This window comes from Daucus carota, chromosome 5 (genome assembly GCF_001625215.2).
Source record: "Daucus carota subsp. sativus chromosome 5, DH1 v3.0, whole genome shotgun sequence".
NCBI classification, from domain to species: Eukaryota; Viridiplantae; Streptophyta; class Magnoliopsida; order Apiales; family Apiaceae; genus Daucus; species Daucus carota.
The window spans coordinates 32,879,103-32,905,799 of record NC_030385.2 but is presented as its reverse complement, the minus strand read 5'-3'; the positions used below and the strand labels follow the sequence as shown (position 1 = coordinate 32,905,799).

Below are 26,697 nucleotides of genomic sequence, written 5' to 3'. Positions count from 1 at the left end.
AACCCAACCCTATTAATTGTATGACGGGTTGGGTTGATTAGGGTAGAGTTGCTCGGGTTGAAAATTTTGAAAGATAAGCATAATCCAAAATATGTTTTACACCATTTTGTTGTGTACAATTAGCAATAACATAGGACACTGCACCGATACAAAATATTAGAGCATCTCCAACGGTGTTGGCTATAATCGTTGGCTAAATTGGACCTGTAATGGTATTGGCTATATTGGTTGGCTATAATTTAAAAATAGCATGTTATTAATATTTTAGATTGTTAAAATAGAATATATCAATTCAATATGGTAATAAATGATGTGCAATCTTCCTACAGATTTCTTACAGAGCTGTAGAGGTTCGACAAATTTAGCCATCCATAGGAGGTTGGCTAAATTTATAGACAACAGGTCACTGTGGTTGGAGTGTGAATTTTTGAAGTGGTTGGCTAAATTTTTTATTTTTGGCATGACAACTCACCTTTTAGCTAAGGGGTCGTCATGGTTGGAGATGCTCTTAGGTGCTTTTAGAGTGTAGATATTCTCTCCATACTAAGGTGGACAGCTGAATCTTAATACAGTAATAACTATTTTTTGAAAGAATATACAGTAATAATTATTAAAAATAATGCTTCCGCCATGATTTATAATCATAAGAACTAGCAATGTGAGTCGTTTGATTTGAACTACAAAGCTTTATTTCTAATTGTTTCTGCACATTGCACTATACTCACTGCACATTCTATCATCAAATAAGTAAATATAATTCCGTGAGCAACCAAAAATATTCTATCAAAGTGTTAAAAGATATTTTTTGGCCGGGTTGGGTTGGTTTAAGGTTTTTAAAAGTTATATTTCGACCCAACCCATTATAAACGGCTCAACCAAAAATCAACCCAATTAACCCACGGTTTGGAATGGGTCGGGTTAGTCGGCCTAGTTCAAGGTTGGGTTGGGTTGGTTTGAACGGGTTGGACAACCCATGAGCAGCCCTAACTTGATACATTAAGCCCACTTCAGTGACCAACTTGATAATTAACCCCATATTTAACAATAAAAACTACTATTACACCCACTACCTTCCTCCACTATCTCAAATCTATTATTAAATATTGATGGGTCCCACCACTTTACCCACTTTTCATCTAACTTTACTCATTTTTCATACATTGTCTTGGTCTCCGTGTCCCCCTCCAATGTAAACAATTGAGGGGGACGGAGGGAGTATAATAACTTTATATCATTGTCGCGACCACCACGTACCAAATTATTTAGTACTCCTTCGCTCCCAATGAGTTACTCCCTCCGTCCCTATTTATCTGTCTACTTTGAAAGTAAAAATTTGTCTCTATTTATCTGTCCATTTATACTTTCAAAACTAATTTAATGATAATTTTTCAAATATATCTCCATAATTTCAATTTTTAAGGCTTGACTTATTTAAAACTTGATTGAATTCATGTTTTCAAGACATAAAATAGCGGTATTCCACCATTTTCAGGATATTAATTAGAGGTATTTAATGAAAAAGTTCATACAATCAATTATTCTTTGGTATGTGTTTTTTTTTCCAAAATGGACAGATAAAAAGTGACAAAGGGAGTATATACATTGGGATTGGACACGAAGACCAAGAAAAAGTTTAAAAAATGAGTAAAATTAAAATAGAAAGTGAGTAAAGTGGTGGGACCCATATATTTTTTAATAATAGATTTGAGATAGTGGAGGAAGATAGTGGGTGTAATAGTGTTTTTATTATTATGAAATGGAGATAGTGGGAGAATGTAGTGGGTGTAGTAGTGTTTTATAATATAAAAAGTTGCTATTTTGAGAATGTATCGAAATGATGGGATATCCCAAAAAGAAAACTGTATAATTGATTGGGACGGAGGGAGTAGCCACCTATATCTGGTTGAAACAGTACTAACGGAGAAGTCTACATCTGATGGTCTGCTTCAGTTGAACAAGTGATGTAATTTTCGTATGCAATGGGCTTGTTCAGTTGAACAAGTGATGTAATTCACGTATGCCAGCAGTCATCTTTTAACATCAGGAACAACGCTAATATCAGAGGTCGCAATATGTTTGCAAAATCATTAAAACAATCCAAATCAAACCAAAATTGTGGATTTGGATTCATTTGAAATCACACTTGAAAAATAGATTTGGTTTGGTTTCTAGTCTCACATTTCTCACAAAATATGGATTTAACCACATTTGGTCTCACTTTTAAAATTTCCTATAACTCTCCACACATTTTTAATTTTTTTTCTTTTTTTTTTGCTAGTTACCACACATGCACATTCAATGATTTGAACTCATGACCTTACTTAGAGAAGCCAAAAGCTTGAACCACTACACCAACTCACACACTCAAACACACTTTTGTTATATTTAGTATTCATTATATTGTCACTTGATTGTATTAATTTTTGTCCATTATATAATCCTTATTTTTACTTACTAAACTAGTTAACCATAATTCAAACTAAAACTATAACCACATTTATTAATATATGGTTTGAAAATGGTTTTGATTCATTTATCCAAATCAAATCCATTTTATAAGAACCAAAAACAAACCAAAACCATATTTTGCCATCTCTAGCTAATATGTTGAAACTGGAACATATACTAGGAAGACAAACGATACTGCAAGTACCTAAACTTCATTCAAAGAATATTATCATTGTTATCAATTGCCAAAAGTGGAATGCACTAATTTAGAATTTGTTTAAGTTTAAATATTTGTTTAAGAATGAAATTATTGTGATACATTAAATTAAATTTTCTCAAGAAAGGGATTCTCCGGATAAAAAAGTCTTCAGAAAATTTAGAGTCAATACACGATTTTTATGGGCCTCATGACTTGTGATATGCCAGGGAAGATTTTAAGAAAATCTAAAAAAAAAAATTGTCTGAGAAAAATTACCAGAAATTTCTCAGACACTATTGAATTTTCCACCTACTTCAGGATGAATATTGATTTTTTCACAGAATCGACCTTACCTCACGTGAAATTCGACGGTTATGGTGAGGGTGAGAAATTCAAGCGTTATGGTGAAATGGAATGAAAGTGTGTATGATCAGCTCCATTTATTTTGTCCAACCTAAACTTGATAAGATTCCTGTCAAAATTCATCCTGTTCCAGCAAAATGAATGGTAAACGGAGCCTGAGAGTCTAAACTGAATAAATCAGATTACAAACAAGCTGCAAAGTACAACTCTATTTGATGGCTAGAGATGGCAGACGCTCAGAGTATATTGTATTCTTTATGACACGTTCCTGCCACCATGTGTAAAAAGTACTCCCTCTTTCCCTCTCATTTCTTTACGGTTACTATTTTGGGATGTCCCTCCCATTTCTTTACGTTGCTATAAATAGTAAGTTTTTCCCATCATTACACCCACTATCTTCGCCTACTATCTCATATTTAACAATAAAAACTACTATTACATCCACTACTTTCCTCCAATATCTCAAATCTATTATTAAATATTGGTATGTCCCACCACTTTACCCATTTTTCATCTAACTTTAATCATTTTTCATACATTGTCTTGGTCTCCGTGTCCCCCTCCAATGTAAACAATTGAGGGGGACGGAGGGAGTAACAGCTATATGAGTGCATGCAGTATGTTATACTCCCTCCGTTTCTTTATTCTTTTCCTATTTGGGATGTCGGTACTGTTCATAACATGAGACAAATTATTAATTTACATCTAATCTATAAAACTAAATATAGTCATGAGTGATTTTGTTAGATTCGTATTCATGAGTACTTTAATACGGTGAAGTTTTTATATTTAATGCTACTACGAAATGAAAGATATTAACGATCAAAAGTGTGAAAAGTACAAACAAGAAAAGTATTTAGAGACGGAGGGAGTATTAATTAATATTTAAGTAAATGAGGAGGCAGAACTGCTCTTCATAGTTAAGAGGCTTTGAAGGCTCCTAGCAGTTTAGAAAAAGGTCAAGAGACTGTTGGAGCATACTTTATTTGATATTTTCTTTATATTTTAACTAAAGAGTGAGTATAGAGCATCTCTTAAGATGCTCTTAGCCATTTTCTTCAAACATTAATACAATGTGTGGACACCCTATTTGCAAATCTGAAATTCGGGGCACTAAAGGGCAAAAACGGGAAAAAAAATCCAACCACTGCATTACATTTTACTCTATTAGTATCAAATAAACAAGAGAGACTAATTTATTAACCAAGTACCGAAATACACCACATATACAAATGATAAAAGAACAAAGAGAAATACAAAATGCTTTGATCTTTATTTTGTTAAACAACAATATTTACTTCTCCATCTAGCTTTAATATATTGTAGTGCAAGACCTTGCCAAACCAAATTGACCATTATGTCATTCATTCATGTGCGATGACTACCACTTGCTTCCCAACATTCTGGCCAGCATAAAGACCTACTAAAGCTGCAGGGGCACTTTCAAGGCCTTCAGCTATGTCTTTCAAGTATGTCATTTTACCATCCTTTATCCAAGGCAGGACCAACTCTAAGAACCAAATCCTTTATTAAAAAAAGTGCAAGTCAGTAACCAATACGAGGGTCTGAAAAAACACAAGATCTATTTTTCTTGAGTCTCTTGACATTAAAAAAGATACCATAATAATTTTAGACTGTTTGGTGTCTGATCATTGAAATGGGCGTGGTAATGTTGTGTTTGGTTGGGGTGAATGATTCCGGAAGGAATGGAATGAAAAATGAACTATCTTATGGATGATTTTCAAAAAATTTCATTCATTCCTCCATTCCATTTCCTACATCATATGCTTGATATCACCCCTTCCATTTGAGATGGAATGCTCCATTCTCTCTCATCCTCAATTTCTTCTCAAATCTCATCATAGCAATTTTGCACTCCTTCAAATTTTTTCAAAACTTTCATCCTATCTCTATTAGTTTCGAGTATTTTTTACTCATTTCATTCCATTCCATTCCATTCTCCCCAACCAAACACAACATAAGTGTTTTAATTGTAATTGATCTATGGTGGTTGTCCAAATTGGAGGGAAAGAACATTCATTTACCTTTTCAGTGCAGCATCCAAATCTTGCTCTTCCTTGTAGTTAAAAGCCTCATTAAATCCAAATTTATTCTTCAACAGTTCAACCTTGTTCGTATAAGAAACACATGTACAATGTTATCAGTTTTGGTTAGTAACACAATAATTGATGCCTATATAGATATACAATAAAGATGAACCTTTAACTGAACCCAGTCTACTATTTACTACAGTATATTACTCCATATATTTTTGTTTTTTATACTGTTCCTGCATCAGTCAAGTCAAGCTATAGCACAAATGCTCCTCAGAAACTTGACAGTCTTAAGCTAATTAGTACAGTTGTTATTCCAAAGGCTTGCATCTATATACAGAAGCAATGCTATGTTTGAATATATTCTAACCAAATAATCTATTCGGAGAATTTTTATTATTATAATTTTACAATTATTTTTATTTAATTTATATCAAATAAATTTTACAATTTATTTTTATTTTACAATTTTACTCCCTCTGTCCCTCTCATTTCTTTACAGTTACTATTTTGGGATGTCCCTCTCATTTCTTTACATTACCATAAATAGTAAGTTTTTTCAATCATTACACCCACTATCTTCCTCCACTATCTCATATTTAACAATAAAAACTACTATTACACCCACTACTTTCCTCAACTATCTCAAATCTATTACTCCCTCCTTCCCATTTTAATAGTCCACTTTGCAAAGAAAAAATTTCCCATATTATTTGTCCTACTTCTTTGTCCAATACAATTTTATACAAGTTTCAATGTTAACATTTATTAGCATGTACAATTTTCATGATTTACAATGCAAACTATGTTGACTTTTAACAAAATGAATGAAAATTTAGTAGTGTTTTTGTATAATTAATGCATAACAATGATAACAACATATCATATTTAATTTTTCTTAATATGTGTGATTTGAGCAAAGTGGACAATTAAAATGGGAAGGAGGGAGTATTAAATATTGATGGGTCCCACCACTTTACCCACTTTTCATCTAACTTTACTCATTTTTCATACATTGTCTTGGTCTCCGTGTCCCCCTCCAATGTAAACAATTGAGGGGGACGGAGGGAGTACATTATAACAAGTGCAGTAATCTATACGAGTAATAGTTGAGGTTGTTGAAGCTACAACCATAACATTTTAATTAGTGAGTATGCATGGAAAATGTAGACTGGTAGCTAGGAGACCGACCTGGACAGATGGAGTGAGTGAACAAGAACAATGATAGTGAATGTTCAAGAGAGACAGATTACATACAAGAAAATGCAATATATATGGTGCCAGATTCATAGCATGTTCATGGCACAGTATCACTATTACAGTCCCGGGGAGATTAATACTACTTGTCCCAAGTGCCACCACTCGGTCCAAAATTAAAGGATCGTTCATCTACCTCCTGCTCCTGCGAATTGCTATATAGCCTACCTAAGAGCATCTCCGACGCAGCTCGCCTGTTAGCTTTAAAGTTTATGTGTCAGCCCATAAACCTAATATGTAAAAAAAACATCACTCCAACGCAGACACCTGTTAGCAATATTTTTAGATGCCGAGAATTAAGAACATTTGCTGAACCAAAGCATGTCATCTATATTATATCCACGTCATTTTCTTTTAAAATCTAACTCAAAAAAAAATTAAACTTGCTCCAACCTATATGTCTATATTATATTATAACTTTTTAATTTTATAATTTAATCTAATGTATTGTTAAGTGTAAAAATATTTATAACAAATAAATAATATAATAAAAATAATATAATAATATTAATATAATAACTTATATAGTTATTTAACGTTAATTATGAATTTTTAACAAAGAAAATTAGTAAATGTTTTACATGATACAAGTAATTTTTGTTAATTAGTTTTTTTAAGTTTCTATTATTATAATAGTATCGGTATATATGTTTTTATTAGTTATATTTTTTATTTTCACCTGTATTAAATAAAAAATTAATTAACTTTTTATTTTAATTCTTTCAAACCCGTTTATCAAAAGATAATTAGCTTAAAATCTTTAGCACTAACTTTTATTCTTACCCTTCTAAATTTTATTTTATTTTTATTTAAAGCATATAACATTCTACCTAAATCATTTTTATAATATTTAAATTGAAATATTTAAGGTATTATTATTATTATTGCAAGTATAGATGTATTATTTATTTTTTTTACAAATAATATTGTTATGTGAAAGTGTTACTTTATTTTCAATCAAATTTTTTAAAATTATAATATAATAATATAAAAATGTTAAATATTATAATTGATCATTATCTATTAAAGATATTATTATTTTTTCAATAATATAGAATAAAAACTAAATAAATTATTTTATTGTATATTTATAATTAATATTTAAAATAATATTTTGAATATAGCTAATGGTTTTAGCTAATACCCATTGGAGCAAAATTCTTTACAGGCTCAAAATTTTTTTAGCTAATGATGTTTTTAGCTAACAGTTTCATCGCGTTGGAGATGCTCTGAGAGCAACTCCAAGGCATTAGACCTCTTAGGTAAAAGTGTTTATGTGGCACCTACATGGCATCTATGTGGCACATTTTAGACAATAGGTTAAAATTGTACACTCCAACCATGACCCCTTAGCAAAAAAATATAAATAACTAAAATTGGGGTTGCTACATTTGTAAAACATCTAAAACTATTATGTATAATTTTAGATAGTATAATTATACATAATACCATTGGAGTGAAACTAGAACCTCTTAGCTATAATTTTAGATGATTATTTATATATCATATTATAGCTAACAAATATAAATAAGACCCTTGGAAATGTCTACTTCAGGTCGTTTTGATAAATTTGTGCGTTTATATCACTGTCGCGACCACCATCAAATTATTCAGTAGCCGCCTATCTGGTTGAAACAAGTGATGTAGTAGTCATCTTTTAACATTATAAGGTACAACACTAATATGTTGAAATATATTTAGGAAGACGAACGATAATGAGTACCTAAACGTCATTTAAAGAATATTTTTATGGGTATAAGCTAGTACCTGAAAGTGGGTATGATCCCCTCAATCATTTTGTCCGACCTGACAACCTAAATTTCATAATGCCAAAATTCAGCCCTTTCTGGCAAAATGAATGCAACGGAGCCTGAAAGTCTGAACTGGATGAATTAGATTTCAAACAGACTGCAAAGTACAACTCTGTTTGATGGCAAGAGATGAGCAGACGCTCAGAGTACATTATATACTCTGAGGGCTTCATCATCAATAGAATACACATAGGAGGCAGACTTAGGAACAGCAAGTGCTAATGTGCTATGATATCTTATTGGCAAAAATCTCACACCTCCCCTGTTCTATTCCTCAAAAGGGCAGCCGGCAGGGGTCCTCTTTTACATCACCACTCGCCGCCTTTCAATCACCGGAAAAAAAAAAAAGATGATATCGGTATTGAGTAAAGTGCAAATTAGTGGCTGAATTTTATCCATTGTTGTATTTTGGTGGCTGAAATTTCAAATTTGCAATAAAATGACCAGAATCTTTTTAGGAAAAAAGATTAGTTCCTTGAGAAAAGTGGCACTTAGCCATTTCTTTATATATAATGTGTGGCCATACTATTGCAAAATTGAAATTCAGGGCACTAAAGTGCAAAAACGGAAAAAGTTCAGCCATTGATTTGCATTTTACTCTATTAGTATTAATAAACCAGAGAAACTAATTTATTAACCAAGTACGAAATTACACCACATATACAAACGATAAAAGAACAAAGAGAATTACGAAATGCAGTAATCTTTATTTTGTTTAACAATATTTACTTCTCCATCTAGCTTAATATATTGTAGTGCAAGACCTTGCCAAACCGAATTGACCATTGTGTCATTCATTCATGTGCGATGACTACCACTTGCTTCCCAACATTCTGGCCAGCATAAAGACCTACTAAAGCTGCAGGGGCACTTTCAAGGCCTTCAGCTATGTCTTCCAAGTATGTCATTTTACCATCCTTTATCCAAGGCAGGACCAACTCTAAGAACTTCGGATATAGGTTAAAGTATTCAAAAGCAACAAAACCTTTCATGCGTATTCGTTTTGAGACGAGGCAAAATAAGTTGTGTATCCCCTCAGGCTGATCAAGGTTGTACTGTGAAATCATTCCACAAACCGCAATACGTCCATGGTGTTTCATGTTAAGGAGAACTGCATCAAGCATCTTACCTCCAACATTGTCAAAGTAAATGTCAATGCCACCAGGAATGTACCTAATGAACCCCAAGAAAATAATATTTTATGAAATAAAGTGCAAGTCAGTAACCAATACGAGGGTTTGAAAAAACATAAGATATAAGAGTCTTGAGTCTCTTGACGTTAATAAAGATATCTTAATAATTTTAGACCGTCTGGTGCCTGATTATTGAAATGGGCGTGGTAAGTGTGTCAATTGTAATTGATCTATGGTGGTTGTCCAGCTTCGAGAATGGAGGGAAAGAACGTTCATTTACCTTTTCAGTGCAGCATCCAAATCTTGCTCTTCCTTGTAGTTAAAAGCCTCATTAAATCCAAATTTATCCTTCAACAGTTCAACCTTGTTCATACAAGAAACACATGTACAATATTTATCAGTTTTGGTTAGTAACAAAATAATTGATGCCTATATGGATATACAATAAATATAAACCTTCAGTTGAACCCAGTCTACTATTTTACTATATTACTCCAGTCTCCATACATTTTTGTTTTTAATACTGTTCCTGCATCAGTCAAGTCAAGCTATAGCACAAATGCTCCTCATAAAATTGACAGTCTTAAGCTTAGTACTGGTGTTATTTCAAGGCTTGCATTTATATACAGAAGCAATGCTATGTTTAAATATATTCTAACCAGATAATCTATTCGGAGAATTTATATTGTTAAAACTGTTAACAATAAATACTTGTTAATAAAAAGAGAAATGGAAAAACAGACCTTTTCTTTAGTCCCAGCACTTCCAACAACATAGCAACCCAGAAGCTTTGCAAACTGCCCAACAAGCTGGCCAACAGCTCCTGATGCTGCTGAAACATAAACAGTCTCCCCTTTCTTCGGTGAGCAGACCTCATAGAAACCCCCATAAGCAGTCATTCCAGGCATACCTAAGACAACATTAATGATTAAATATTAAAATCTCAACATAATTTTATGTAGATGAGCATATCAATAACATAAAACATGTGGCGTCTCGGGGATTAAGTACTGTAATTGACAACTACAAGACTACATAATGAGTTATGTGCTTACTAGCGCAGAACGCCACTCTAAGATGAAAAGACTGATTGAGCAGAATCTGGTTGTTGAGTTTTTTTAAGTATTTCAGTTTTTTTAAACCAAAACAGAACCGAAATAATTCGGTTGGTTCGGTTCTGTTTAGAATAATAATTCGGTCCGGTTTGGTTTCAAAAAAAAAAGCACATTTCGGTTTTCGGTTTTTTCGGTTCGGTTCGGTTTTAAACCGAACCGGCCAAATGCTCAGCCCTAATTGTTAGGCTTGAATACCCTAGTTTGATTGATTGTATTATTAATAACGGTTTTGATTAATAATACAAGTGAAACGTGGGTTTACCACGTTATATAATTTTTGTATTGTTTTGAGGGGGCAAAATATAAAAAGAGAGAAAGAAAGGAATAGGGGCAAAAAATTTGCTATAAAAACTGCCAGAATCTTTACTTCCTGGGGTAACATAAAACACCTCAACCATGGGGGCAAATAAGCTATTTGCCCCAATTATAGTAGAAATATATAGAGTATCTATTATGAAGGTCAGTGGAGGCAAGTACCCCCACTGCCCCCATGCTGAATACGTCCCTGACGGCTGCAGATTATGCACAATATATAATGATCGCAAAAAAAACTGTACAAATATGATCCTTATCTTGAAGTGGGACAATCAAGCATTGTATCAGTTTGTGTACGTGACAGCAAAATAGCAAAACCGCTTATAAGCTTATCCCTTGAACGTTAAAACTCAAAAGCAACCAAAAATTTGCTTAGAAACAGAGAATATAACATACCCAACCACAACTACTACAAAATCTAGTAAGAGTGATATCCAATTTTGAATCAAGTTAATAATCTTCAAGTTCATAGCCAAATTTTATTACGCAAAAAAAAACCCGTAAATTTACCCAATAGTCCTGTATAGTAGGAGGGGCACATCTGTATGCTGTATCTTGAAGAGAGAGTCTGTAGCTGTAATGAGGCTGTAATCTTCCCACCCAGTCATTCCCCAAACTAAGTCACCTATTTTGAAATTCGGATCCCCCGAATCCACTACTTTAGCCACACCATACCCAACAATAGGCTGTCAACAACAAGTAGTGTCATCAAAACTTCCATAACTGAAATATGAATAAACAATTTAAAATATTAATTGATAGAAAAATATTCACTGTCAGGGTTAAAATAACCTGGAACTCAGGTGCTCTGCACAAAATATCACATACAAAAAGTGCTTTTTCATGCACGAGGTATATGGTAAATCATGATTTCTTGTTTGAACACTTGCGGATAAGTAAAAAATAAGTAGATACCTGGCCGGGAGTGAAGGAGTCCGCGTAGCTAGTTTTGGCCATACGATTTCTCATGTAGGGATCACAGGACAAGTAAAGATTCTTAAGCAAAACCCCATTTGAGCCTTGTGGTAACTTGAGAGTTATCGTTTGAGTTTTGTGGCAAAAATCCGTCTCTTTTGGGGAACCATTTATGTAGTGTTTTAGTACTATCTGATTGTTCTTCACTTGCTCCATGAGAAGATAGATAATATGTGTGTCAGTGTGTGCATATAAAGGAATAAAGAACTGCTGAGGTACGTGTCAAACACGAATGGGTCCAGATTAGTCAGAGAGGGGCATGTATTGTATCGGACGGATCCAGAATGCATTACTGCTCAACGAAGAAGTAATAGCTAGGGATGACTGGATTTGAACCTGTCACATTTTGTACCCAAAATAAATGTGCTATCGCGCTACATTCTTACAATTGGTCTACAATATCACTGTATAGAATTCCTATCTTATTTTCCACATTGTTTTTTCATCTATACAATTTATATGGACATTTCGTCTTTTTTGTCCCATTTAACATATTATAGCAGTAAAAGAAAAGTTTTATATACTCAGAATGTGTATTATTTGTGTATATCACTCACGTCGCTCTCCGGTTAATTTTACTTATCGAGTCGACAATTAAACCAGCATATGAGAACATAAGATAAATTTCTAATTTATGTCTAATTTATAAGACTAAACATAGTCATGAATGATTTTGTTAAATTCGTGCTCGCGAGTACTTTAATACAATGAAGGTTTTATATTTAATACTGATATGAAATCAAAAATATTAGCGATCAAAAGTGTGTGTTGGCGAACGTAATAAAGGCAAATACGAAAGTATTATGAGACGAAGGGGGTATAAATTTATAATAATTATTTTTATAAATTAAAAGACACTGAATTTTATAACATAACTAGTGAAAAAGCCGCGCTTCGCGGCGGCGTTATAAATTTTGATACGAATTAATATTATAATAGCAAAAATATTATTTTGGGTCATCTTCTGGTTGATCATATCACTAATAAAAAAATTATTATAATTAGTATAAAAATTGTTTAAGTGGTCATCCTGTCAAACACACACGGTACTAATAATAAAATTAGTTCGAGCCGCCCTCCCGTCAAAGACAATATTAATCCATAATTATTATTTATACGATAAAATTAAATATTGCAGTATAATTTAGATCAAAGTTAGTTTGAGCCGCTCTCTTGTCAAACACATTACTAATAACAAAATATCATAATTTAAATATTAGCTTGAGTCTCTCCTTAAGGTCAAACACAATATTAATAAAAATTATTCTAATTATGATAAAATTAAAGATTATAATTGGAAAAAAATATTTTCAACCGTGGTCCCGTTTTAACAAAAAAAATATATTATAACATAGAAAAAAATTATTTTAGCCACTTTCCCAAAAAACATAATACTAATAGAAAAATATTATTATTTATATAAAAATTAGTTTGGACCGCCTCCTCTATCCGTCAAACACAATACTAATCAAGAATCATTTACAGTATCACAAAATCAATATATCATAAAATCAATATATTATTCCTATTTTATATATCCTATTTTATTTTATTTTATTAATTATTTTTATTTTATGATTCCTATTTATTAGTTAAAAGTTATTATTCTTTTATGGTTCTAATTTTTCTGCTATTAGTTTTTTTTAAAGATTATTATCTTTACGATCCTTTATTTTCTATTCGAAATTTAAGAAAATTATAAAACTAAATCGAAAATAAAAATTGTATGTATTACCTTACCAATTTTAAATATAAATTGTATTTTATCAACGATTGTTAGTTTAAATAAATATAAAAATTATTCTAATAATGATAAAATTAAAATTTATGATTGGATAAAAATTATTTTGAACTGTGGTCCTGTTTTAGTAAAAAATATATATTATAACATAGGTAAAAAAATTATTTTAGCCACTTTCTCGTGAAACATAATACTAATAGAAAAATTATTAGTATTTAGATAAAAATTGGTTTGGACCGTCTCCCGTGCCCGTCAAACACAATACTAATAAGGAATCATTTAAATTATCATAAAATCAATATATGAATCCTATTTTATATATACTATTTTAGTTTATTAATTATTTTTATTCAATGATTCCTATTATTAGTTAAAAATTATTATTCTTGTATGGTTCAAATTTTTTTCCTATTAGTTTTTTTAATGACTATTATATTTACAATCTTTTATTTTCTACTCAAAATTTAAGAAAATTATAAGAGTAAATCGAAAATAAAATTGTACATATTACCTTACAAATCTTAAATATAAATTATATTTTATCTATGATTGTCAGTTTAAATAAATACAATCCTATTCGTTTTAGGATTCCTAAATAAGAAAAAAATTGTGTTACCTTTAGAATCCAAAATGAAAAGAATTGTATTAACTTTTGGAATCATGAACCTGATTTTTTAAATTATAATTATATCTTCAATCCGAAATTTAAGAAAATTATAAGAAAAGAATTTTATTATTTTTAGAATCCAATAAAAAAAAAGAATTGTATTACCTTTAAGATCCGTGAATTATTTTTTTTGAATTACAATTTTATTTTCTATTCAAAATCCAAAAAAATTATAAGATTGAATCCAATTATTATCGAAAATAATTGCAAGTCCATGCATTAAATGAGGTTGTGAAGATCTCAAAGATGTTTTCATGATAGAGATGCTATCTTTTTGACCATTATGGAAAGACGTGAGTTTAGCGGCTACGAACCTGTTTAGACCATTTGAGATTCTGGAAGATGCTGTTTTTATTTTTTAGATATATAATTTGAAAAAATTAATAAAATAAGATTATAAATTTTATAACTTTTGAAAATAAGAATTGTATTTTTTAATTATATTTTTTCAATAATTGTTATTTTGAATAAATAGAATCCTACTCTTTTATTATTACTAAATAAGTAAAAGAATTGTACTATCTTTGCAATCCTTTTATCTATACAATACTTGAACCTGGTTTTTAAATTATAATTTTATTTTCTGCCCAAAATTTAAGAAAATTATAAGACTGAATTGAACACACATGTGATTACGGACATAGTATTAGATTATTCTTCTATATATCTTATCGAAAATAAAATTTTATAATATAAAATTCAACTAATCTTTTATATATCTTATTGAAAATAAAAATTGTACATATTATCTTACAAAGATTAAATATAAACAATAGTTTATCTATTATTGGTAGTTTGAATAAATATAATCCTATTTCTTTTAGGATTACTAAATAAGAAAAGAATTGTATCATTTTAAGAATTTAATAAGAAAAACTAAATAAGAAAAAAATTGTAAAATCATTAGAATTCAATAATAAAAGAATTATATTACTTTTAGAATTCTTGAACCTGATTTTTTGAATTATAATTATAGTTCTATCTGAAATTTAAGAAAAATTAGAAAACTCAATCGAACAATTTTAGAGACGCCCGAATTGTATCATCTTTAGAATCCAATAAGAAAAGAATTGTATTACTTTCAGAATTCTTGAACGTGATTTTTTGAATTATAATTATATTTTCTACCCGAAATTCAAAAAAAATCAGAAGACTGAATCGATCAATCCTAGAGACGCCCGCATCCTCCTTTATATATATATATATATTGATTAATAAGTAGAATAATTATTAAAATTGAAATATGCTAATGATTAATCGATAATAATAATAAAGATTACTTATTAATGATAAATTATATATAAATTTTGATAATTAATTTTATCATTTATGATGAAATCAAAAAATTAAGATGTTTTCTCTAAGAGACCATTTGGTTCGAGTAATTTTGAAATCAGATATAAGTTTCGTTCAGTCCACGCGGTACCCGATATTTGGTTGAGAAAAAAATAATTTCAGACCATTCCTCGAATGCCTAAGGCTTGGATTTTTCATACCCATGGGCATGAGGCTGGTTTATGAGAAATGAATTTTGTTTACGCTACTTTCATTTATATTTTAGTGATTTCATATAAAATTTAACACAAAATAAATTAATGAACCAACAATATGTTAAATTAATATTATAAATAATAAAAAACAATAATATAATTTTTTTAGACGTATATAAATATATTTTAAAAATACACATACATTCGGCGCTGAACTAAACACATGATATCAAAAATGACATCTTAACTGGGTATCATCTTAAACCAATTTCAACCCCATACAACTATTTGACGATAAATTTACTCTCTTATCCTTGAGTTTTATGACTGGTTTCGTGGTTTCGGTAAAAACAGTCTGTTAAAACTTTACTCTATCTATAAATTTTATTTTTAGAATACTGAGTAAATTTTCAGCTTAAAATTTTGTAGAATTGAAGATGCTATATATAATAATTTTAAATAGCAATAACATATTATTTTAAAATACAACCAATCAATATGATTTAATATAATTTATCATATTAGGGTATAATATCTTACAAATTCAATATTTTATACAATTTATTCAATTATTTATAGCCAACGTGGTTGACTATATTCAGAACACCACTAAATTACAAATTTTCCATAATAAATAAAAATAACAATATAATAGAAGTTAAATAACAAATTTGCAAGATATTACCAACAAAAACTCTATTTGCTTTTGTTTGTTTAGGTTAACAGATTTTAAGAACACCAAGGAGCAGCTAAGTGAGTAGCAGAATCGTTCACACTCTTCGATTCCACGTATGTAGATACGCGTGTTATATACGTATACATATTTTCTTGTTTTAACAATTCAATTTCTTTGTTTTCTTGCAAATTTAACAGCGACGTGGAGGCGGAGGAGGTTCTACATCAGTCGACGAAAATGGTGAGTTAGGGCTTTATATACAGTATGCACACACATGTATGTTAAGTGGGTTGATTGTATATGTTGTTATATTGGGTTTAATTTATTGATTTTGTGTGTGTTTTGGATTGGAAACAGTCTTCAGATATTAGGAAGTGGTTCATGAAGCATAATGATAACAAGGGTAATGGCAATGCCAGTAAAGATAAACTCGAAAACCCCGAGAAGCCCGACAAGCAAGAAAAATCTGTGAGTGTTGTTTGTTATGCTTTCAGGGTTTATGTGTATTGAATATGTGTGTGTTTGTGTGTTTAGGGATAATTTGTGTACTTTTTGTGGGGTGGATTGTGTTAAATTTAGATGCTTGGAATAATTTTAAGGAATAGAAGGGGTTAGCAAGAAATTGATTTTTGGTTTTTGAACTTAGGGGCGCGAAGGTCAAGAAAGTTCGGGTAGAAGGAAATGTAGCCCGTATTTTGATAAACAAAAGATTAAAAATGAGAAGGAAATCGAGGAACCTAAAAGTGAAACGAAAACCCCAATTAGGAAGAAGCTTCAGAAAGTTGAGGATGCTGAAGATGATGATGATTTTGAGATGCCTAGTTCGAAAAGAAAAGGTTTAGTTGAAGTGACACCCAACAAGAGATCAAAGAGTGGAGTGGGTAGAGGAGCTGCAAAGAAGGGTATTGATCTTGATGAAAGTGACGAGGATGATGTGAAGGTTAAAGCGACGAAATCTACTCCGAAATCAGCTGGTAGGGGCCGTGGTGGGAAGGCCGTCTCAGTAGCCACTAAAGATGAAAGTGATGACGACGATGCTGAAGACAAAGATACAAAGTCTCAAAAGCCCGGAGGACGAGGTCGTGGTGGTAGAGGTACATCAGCTGCGGCACCAGGTGGTGGAAGAGGCAGAGGAGGAGGTGGTGGTGGACGTGGGGGTTTCATGAATTTTGGCGAAAGAAAGGATCCCCCGCACAAGGGAGAAAAGGTGGCATGCTATCTAATGTGAAATGCCTAAATAAAAACCAGTAATGGTATCGTTTTAATGGAAAAAAAATTCAATTTGCAGGAAGTCCCTGAAGGAGCTCCAAATTGTTTGGCTAATTTGACTTTTGTAATTAGTGGAACCCTTGACAGGTACCATTCTGGTCCCTACTTCGCTAGATCTTACAGATATTCATTATTGAGATTAAATTTCTCCATCTTCAGTAGCTGTTGCATTTTTTTAAATCAAATATCTAACAAGGTCTGAAATCACAGTGATAACTGATAAGTCTCTCCCTCACTTTATAATGTGCTTTGAATAATGGCTTGATTGTGTTTTTGCATCAGTCTGGAAAGGGAAGAAGCTGAAGATCTAATTAAAAGACATGGTGGTCGCATAACTGGATCCGTCAGCAAGAAGACGGTCATTTCGCGTTACTTTTTTTTTCCCTCTAGTTGCAAAGATATTGCTAGTTTGTTGCTAACACTATTGCTATACAGAATTATCTCTTGTGTGATGAAGATATCGGGGGACGGAAATCCAGTAAAGCAAAAGAGCTAGGGTATGCACTACACTGGATATATTTTCTTTCATTGTTCTAGCTCTTGATATACCCTAAATTATCTGTGGTTTATTAATGACGTGCAGCACTGGCTTTCTTACTGAAGACGGGTTATTTGATATGATCCGTGCATCAAAGCCATCTCCGGCCACTGCCCAAAATGAAACAAAGAAATCTATTGAAAAGACAGTCGCATCCACTCCAAAGAGCAGTCCGCAACAATTGGCAATCAGCAGTATGCATAATATAACTCTTCGCTTGTGAAATGATTTGCAGTTCTTGCTTTTGTACTTCAATTACCCTTATTGCTTAGCTCGCCCGTCGAGTCCCTTATATGTCCAGTACTTTGTTAGTGTCTTTTGTTTGATTTAGCAAATTTCTTTAGAGTTTTAGGAGACCTTTATGGTTGAGTATAACTATTTTTTTCAAAATTTCTTTTATCTTTGAAGACTAAGTTTTTTGTTGGCTTTTATGTGGGCTTGTCATGTTTAAGTATAAGATAAGATAAAAGCTTTAAAGATAATAACGTCTTTGTTTCTGAGATCAAGATTGAGATAAAAGGTATGCTTTACCTGAGTTAGTCAGTTCTTAGTATTTCTTTTCTTTTTGAGAGCTCCACCTTAACTTTGGTCTATAGGAATTGATATGTGATTTTTGTCCATATTTTATCTTGTAGAAGAGCAAGCCAGGATTTCCCCAGTCAAGAACTCAATTAATAAAGGTAGGGGCCAGAGTGCCTCTCCAGCCAAGAAAAAATCTCAAAGTACTGAGCATCCTTCATTGTCATGGACAGAAAAGTATAAACCAAAGGTCCCGACTGACATCATAGGGAATCAATCACTAGTATGTTTAATCTCTTACTTATTTCCTCTACATTATGCATGGTTGTCGGAGGGTTTAATGAGAATTTTTCAAATGTACATAAATGTAGATGATGTGATATATAGTTTTCATAAAATTCGACATTCTATTTGGTCAAAATGCAGGTTAAGCAGCTGCATGAGTGGCTGGTTCAATGGAACGAGCAGTTCTTAAATACCGGGCACAAAGGAAAAGGTAAAAAACCTATTAATGCTGGTGCTAAAAAAGCTGTACTACTGAGTGGTACACCTGGCATAGGAAAGACTACATCGGCGAAGTTAGTAAGTCAGATGCTTGGTTATGTAACAGTTGAGGTATAACTTCTCTAACAACCACTAGCAAGCTTGATGTATACATGGTGAATTCCTTTATTTATTTCTTTTCAATCGTTTGGTTTAGGTAAATGCTAGTGACAGTCGAGGAAAGGCTGATGGAAAAATTGAAAAAGGAATTGGTGGAAGTACTGCAAATTCTATTAAGGAACTAGTCAGTAATGAAGCCCTGAGTGTTAAAATGGATCGGTTAGTTTGTTCTGAGGCTCTGTTGTGCGTACATCTACATCACATAGTAATTGGCTAATAATATAAATATTTTCTTATACATGAGATTTTTTTCCAGCCCGAAGCATCAGAAGACGGTTCTGGTTATGGACGAGGTTGATGGAATGTCTGCTGGAGATAGAGGTGGAGTGGCAGATCTTATTGCTAGTATTAAGATCTCAAAAATTCCGATTATTTGCATATGCAATGACAGATACAGTCAAAAACTGAAGAGTCTTGTGAATCATTGCCTGCTTCTTAACTACCGTAAACCTACAAAGCAGCAGGTTCATTTCATTTATATACACAAGCATGTATCAGTTAAATATTATCTTTATCCTGCCATTCATTACTAATTTATATAGTATGTATGTTGATTATGGTTTAGCTATTTAGTTGTCATACGAAGAAATGGAATTTTATGTGATCTGATTTATGATACTCATATGTTAATCCACAAATATTATATGAAAAGCAATACGAAATAATAAGAATAAAAAGGCCCTTACTCCCTTTTCCCGTGGAAGATGTTGCCTACTGAAAATTAAATTGGAATTTAAATACTTTAGGTTGAGCTGCCGTATATTTAGCCCGGGTTATAAAACTGTCAGTGGAGGTCTAGAACTCTTAACCTGCGAATAGTCAGAATGATATGATTTGGTTAAGAGAGTTGTGATTCCTTAGTGCATCAGAGTATCACACCATATAGTGTATTTAGATGCCCTCTCGCCTGCCCTTGCATGCAAGGGAAAGAAAATTGAAGGATATCTAATTTATTTTACCTGCTTCACGATTGATAAATAGTGCATGTCATTGTTGGTAACTGGGTGAATTTGACCTGTGTGATAGATGGCAAAGAGGTTGGCGCAAATTGCAAATGCAGAAGGTCTTAAGGCTGATGAGGTAAATGTCTTGCTACAAGTTTCATATGATTATATTTTATTTTTTTTAAGAATTATTACATACTCCAAAAGTTTCTTTTTGATACTAATAGAGTGTGCGGTTATCATTCCTTGAGTATGATGATTTTGAATTTACTATTGTTTTTGGGCAACAAAAAATTAAAATTTTGAGGTTAAAAGGGACTCCCACAAGACACAGACGTGGAGACATTAAATACTTAATTTATTATAGCAACCTATTTCATCTTTAAATTCTTCAGTTAGATTTGGACTTTACTTGCTTTGGAGCACATGCTTGCATCTTCCATTATGACATGTCAGTAATCGAAATTTTAATCACTCATAGTTTTAGTTAAGCACAAATCGGAGTTACAGAAATAAGCAGTAGTTTGATGAAGAAATAATTATGAAAGCGAGGTAATCTTACTTTTATGTTCACCTATGACTTGCAAGAAGTATAGGACCTCTGTAAGGATTCATTATCGATTAGCTGTGTAGCAGGGATTCTTCACTTGGGTGAAGAGCCGTGTATCCCAAGTGCGGGAGTGCATACGAGGTGAGCCACATGGCTTGTCCAAGTTTTTCAGCTGTGGGATTCGCTGAGGTGGGGGGGGGGGGGGGGGGGTTGCGGGAGTGGTAATATATGTAATTATACATGGGTTTTAAAACAAAAGCAAGAAGACAAAGGACCAGAGACCCATCTCTCTTCCATCTGCAGAGTCTGTTAAAATACATAAGTGTCTATGTATGTATGTTGTATGATTGTATCTTTATATATAAGTGTCTGTGGATGGAGTTTATATGCCGTGTTTACCCCAGTAGCTCACCACTGACTTGTGCAAGTAGTATAGTACACTAGTACTGTAGCCGAGACTACTGCTTCTTTAGTATATAAGTGTCATGTTTTGTCAAGATGGTTGATGTCAACTTCTCACGTATATAATATATCTGACTATTTGATTTTATTAAGTGCAAATTGTTAATTATATATATATATATATATATATATATATATATATATGATAAATTAATAAATCTAAAATACTATATTACTTTAAATAAGAATAATTATAGAGTTTATGAATATAGTAAATATATTAGTTACTAAATAGCTAATATAATAATAACTAAATATTAAATAATATTTTAATATTAAAATAAATCCGATTTTCACTCCGATTAATCCTTCCGATTAATCCCCGATTTTTGATTAATCCCTGAATCGGTAGCTCAACCGATTAGGTCCGATTCCCGATTTCTGTAACACTGATATATATATATATATATATATATATATATATGAGTAAAGTATATATATATATATATATATATATATATAATTTTTTTTTTTTTTTGCCTTATTCCCTCACACCCGTATGGCCGTATCCCATATTTTTGAATCGCCAAATTGTTGTATCCCCATACCACACACCCCCGCACCCGCAACCATGCTTCATAGCCGATTACCCTTACCAGAATGTAAGAATTCATTACTGATTAGCCTTACCAGAACTGCTCAGCCCATAACAAATAGTCAGAAAGAGCATCTGTTGTTGAAAAAGGAACCTCCTACTGAAATTTAATGAATATAAGTAATTTGCTAAACCTCCCGACTTTTGTATTGTTATATTTAACAACAGCGGAAGATGCTTCTCAGGTTATATAATTTTTTTTATCTTGCTGCTTGCAGCTCTTAGGTTTATAGTTCTACGCGTGTCTCTTAACCTTCTTTCTATATTCAAGTTTGAACATACGATCTGGATTTAATAAATAGTGATCCCTTCCCCCCTGTTCATAGATTGCGCTGGAGGAACTTGCAGAAAGGGTCAACGGAGATATGCGCATGGCTCTGAACCAGTTGCAATACATGAGTCTTTCGAAGTCCGTCATTAAATATGATGACATAAGACAGCGACTACTGAGCAGTTCAAAAGATGAAGATATATCACCTTTCACAGCAGTTGACAAGTATGATCTTTGATCACATTTTCTTTTGTAAATTTAGTACTCTATTAACTGTGCTCTGCATCGCCATTTAATATAAAAGGTGAGGTTTCAGTAAAATATGCACGTGTGCATAAGATATTAAGATCTTTAATTTTCAACTACTAATACCTTCGTTCTTTCCTGGTTGGTAAAGTTTTTCATATGCTCCATTTTGATGCATCATTGCTGATTAATTTTTGAGTTCAATTGTTTTTCACGGGCATTAGTTACACACTTATGATAAAATAGTAGGGGGCAAGAAACCAGTTTTAAGATGATATTAACGATTGCATTGGTTTACCATTGTGTGGCCACAGTCATTCAAAATGATAGAAGAGAGGATACCAATTTGACTTGCTAGTTGGCAATTTGATTGTAAAACTGAAGTGGTATTTTTACTATCTCCTTGAATCAAATAGAAATTGAAAGATTAAGTTAATATGCTGTTGACATTTGTTGTTTGCTTATGGTTGTATTTGTGAAGAAATAATATTGTATTCTATGTTTGCATTGATGTCCTTTCATGGATTTCTAGTCAGAGCTCTACTAGGACTTGTTTTTCCAAATCAAGTATCACTGAAGTATTATGTTAATTTGCATCACTTGGATCGTTGTATTTCAGGCTTATAGCATATGGCATTATGTTTACAATAAACCATTGATATTTTGTTAGCTTTAGATGAAGGAATTTATCATTATCTGTTTTACCTTGCTTTGCCCTTGCAGGCTGTTTGGATTTAATGCTGGGAAGTTGGGGATTGATGAAAGGGTTAATCTAAGCATGAGTGATCCTGATCTTGTCCCTCTTATAATTCAGGTATTCTGCTAAGATGATTGGGTGGTATAGATCATCTTTTCTTATTCATATTCGCACCTCCATTAATCTTTGAAGTTATATCTGGGATGTAATAATCTGAAATCTATGTAACTTCTATATTAAAATTTTAGGATGAAAAATCATACAATGGTAAACATTCGTTTCATGGTTGATTGTGTGCTTCATACCGCAACTAGGCTTTCAGTTTTCTCTGACTATCTTTGTCAAAATCATGTGTTTGTGTTAATTTTTGAAATACCTATAGCGGTGCTGAGGAAATGGACAGTTTTTTACCCTTTGCATAATTGCATATGAATTCAAAATCAGCTTCCAATGAAATGACAGGAAAATTATGTTAATTATAAACCAAGTTCGGCTGGCAGAGATGACAATGGGCTGAAAAGAATGAGCTTGATCGCTCGTGCTGCGGAATCTATTGCAGATGGTGATATAATTAATGTGCAGATTCGGAGATATCGACAGTGGCAACTCTCTCAGAGTAGCTCTCTGTCATCCTGTATAATACCGTAAGTTTAATGAACGTTTGTATATAGGTATTACGATTGTGATGCAAGTCTAACATTGAATTACACTTTGTACTAGCGCTGCTTTATTGCATGGCCAGAGGGAGATACTTGAACAGGTAAATGACGTAAATTATATGCTAGCATCAGTGATATATTATTCTGAATCTAGAGATATTGTACATCACACAGTTTTGCCTTTGTATTTTGGGTTCTTACACTTAAAGTTTTCCATTGAGCATTCTAGTCGAAGCTCTATACGTCCTTGATCTCCTTTGTGCATCTAATCTGTCTGTTTGAGTATTGACTCTCAAGTTTCGCTGATCTCTTTCTGCATTATATGTGGCTAGAAGTTTTAGAGTTATTTGTATCGTGCTGGGATGATATGTTGGTTTACCCTTTGAGTACATTCTCCAAGCTGACATTGGGATTTTATGGATTATTTGCAATAAATCAAAAAGCTAGAAATTACCAACCAATATCTTCTTTTTCTACATTCTTTTAAATATTGACCGATACATGTTATAGTTTCTTCCTGAAACTCCTGACTATGCTATGGCTGTAATTATGTTGTACAAGGTTCTTGGTTTTGATATGCCATTATACTTGATAAGATATCTTTTATTTTGTAAATTATGTGTATCAAGCATCCTGCCAGGTTATATTGGAAAGTAGAATGTCAAGATTAATGTTAAATTCTAATTGTGTATAATAAACACATCATCGTTGCCTATCCAAGTTCAGAAACATTTACTTGCAGAACTTTATGAGTATAAACTTTTACTTGTTATACTGCATTCAAAGAGCTGATGTATATCACAGGGTGAACGCAATTTTAATAGATTTGGCGGGTGGTTGGGAAGGAACTCCACAATGGGCAAAAATTACAGGCTATTGGATGATCTGCATGTTCATCTACTTGCTGCTCGTGAATCTAATTTGGGGAGGTCTGTTCGACATTTGATTAAGATGAGTTTTTTATAATGTGTCTAGGCACACCGTTGAATTTTGTTATAATCTTATTGTATGAGTATGATTGGTATCATCAGTTTAATTAGTTATACTTTTACTTAATGACTGGCATGATGAGATGTCTTATTACTTTTGTTTTGCAAGTAAGATGTCTAATTACTGACATTTAAGGCCCCAAAGACAGATTTTAGTTTTTAAAGTTGTCACCACAGGCACTGGGCAATGGGCATCTTCTTTTTTTTTTCCACATTGAGCTTCCGTAGTTTTTGTGTAGATTTTCCCTATAATGATAGTCCAGAAAAATTGTATTGTTTTACCTGTTCTCTTGAAGTTCTCTTTTGGATTACATAAAGGGTATCTATGCGTCTGGTATCGTTTTAACTGTGTAAAAATTTCAGGACTACCTTGCGACTTGACTATCTTACTCTTCTTCTGAAGAACTTAACTGATCCACTTCGGATGCTTCCCAAGGTTGAATAGATATTAAAATGAGTTATATTTAATATTCAGATAATTTGTTTGTACATGATTTATTAACCAAGCTGATCACCAGGATGAAGCTGTTGAGAAAGTTGTGGAATTCATGGACTCTTACTCTATTAGCCAAGAAGACTTTGATGCTATTGTCGAGATATCAAAATTCCAGGTCTTTATATCAACATCTTCATTTCTTCTTGCTTTAAAATCGATTCAAATCTTTTAGTTATGCATATATAATGTTACAGGGGCACCCAAATCCTTTAGAGGGCATTCTGCCGGCCGTGAAAGCTGCCCTAACCAAGGCATACAACAAAGGAAGCAAGTCACGAGTAATCCGTACAGCAGATCTGATTACACTTCCTGGATTGAAGAAGGCTCCTAAGAAGCGTATTGCTGCAATGCTGGAACCAGCAGATGATGGCTTGGAGGGTAAAGCTGATGAGGCAGAAAATGAGGAAGGAAATTCTTCCGACGAGGAATTGGGTATTTTTTTTTTTAATTACCGAAATTAGTTTGAAGGATCTGCTATACTGATTTTTTCAAATGATGCAATTACATGCAAGCTCTCTGTTTGGTGGAAGCAACAAATTATATCTTGCTTCATTATGAAAAGTATTATGCACAATCAGCTTCTAGTTGTTGGCTGTTAAAATATGTGAATACATTAAAGGTTTTATATATTTACGGTTTACCTTTGGTTTTGCAGATGACAAAAATGATGGCGGTAAAGCAGTGCAGTTGGATCTCCAAAATCTTAGTTCGAAGGGTTGGTTTAACCAATCTTTAAATATGATTTTGCCAAATTTAGTTTTCTTTTTCTTTTTTCAAAAGTAGCACAGCTCATGTCTCTGTTTTTGCATGTTGCCTGGTTGAAAATCTGATGTTGATATATATTCTACCTTTTTGGTGGTTATATCTTTTAGGAATCCAAGTACAGATGGACTTAAAGGGTGCAGAAAAAACAAGTGGCAAGAAGACAGGTTCAGGCAGGGGAAAAAGAGGGGCTTCTGAAGTAGTAGAAAAAGGTGCCGGGCGTGGTTCTGGGTCTGCTGCCAAAAGAAAAAAATGAAATTGAATGATTAGGGTGAATAATGCTAAGATTTCTTCTATTGTAAGTATTAACGGTTTTGATTTGCACTACTGTGATGTGGTAATGTGAAATGAGGAAATGGTACGTATGTTTGATTGTTTTTCTGTAAGAGCTTATGGAATTTTGCTGTGTTATGGGTACTGCGCTTCCTCGTTAGTTATGGCAGGCTGGCTGGATTGCTTGGTGATTCCTAGTGAGATTTCAGATATGATTTGAAATTTTCTTTTATCATTTTTGTGGAAGTGATTCTTTACTGAGAGTAAGGAGGTGAAAGTTGAAACTGACAAAATTAGTGTAGGGCTCAATTATAAATTTGCATTTTCTTTTTAAATACAACTTTAACATTGTAGCTAATGTTGTACGGTATCAATTACCACCAAGGAAATACAACTAAAAATAGCGTAGAAGGATTTCAATTCTCAGCAGTAGTTCCCTGGCTTTTGGAATTTGTAAAATTTAATGGTGTCGAGCAAAATACAAAATACAATAGGGAAAAGAATGCTATCTTTAGTCCTT

General features: G+C 32.5%; 1 protein-coding gene and 1 pseudogene across 2 annotated transcripts; one reads left to right on the top strand and one right to left on the bottom strand.

Annotated features, from left to right (window-relative positions):
* Positions 1-8,874: 8,874 nt before the first annotated feature.
* LOC108223108 (2-alkenal reductase (NADP(+)-dependent)-like) lies at positions 8,875-11,957 on the bottom strand (annotated as a pseudogene).
* A 4,285-nt stretch (positions 11,958-16,242) lies between these two features.
* Positions 16,243-26,337, top strand: LOC108223107 (replication factor C subunit 1). Of its 2 annotated transcripts, none has more exons than XM_017397192.2 (23): positions 16,243-16,321; positions 16,442-16,484; positions 16,602-16,712; positions 16,891-17,451; positions 17,533-17,600; positions 17,796-17,871; positions 17,949-18,010; positions 18,097-18,245; positions 18,687-18,853; positions 18,997-19,185; positions 19,271-19,392; positions 19,490-19,697; positions 20,260-20,313; positions 22,111-22,280; positions 23,025-23,115; positions 23,461-23,642; positions 23,719-23,758; positions 24,462-24,586; positions 25,010-25,082; positions 25,165-25,257; positions 25,337-25,574; positions 25,798-25,857; positions 26,015-26,337. In XM_017397192.2, the coding sequence occupies exons 2-23, from the start codon at positions 16,482-16,484 to the stop codon at positions 26,158-26,160; spliced, it is 2,988 nt and encodes a 995-aa protein (XP_017252681.1). In that variant the 5' UTR covers positions 16,243-16,321; positions 16,442-16,481; the 3' UTR covers positions 26,161-26,337. The 2 variants fall into 2 exon arrangements, with proteins under 2 accessions (XP_017252681.1, XP_017252680.1); XM_017397191.2 differs by having other exon boundaries at positions 16,244-16,357.
* The last annotated feature ends 360 nt before the right edge of the window (positions 26,338-26,697 follow it).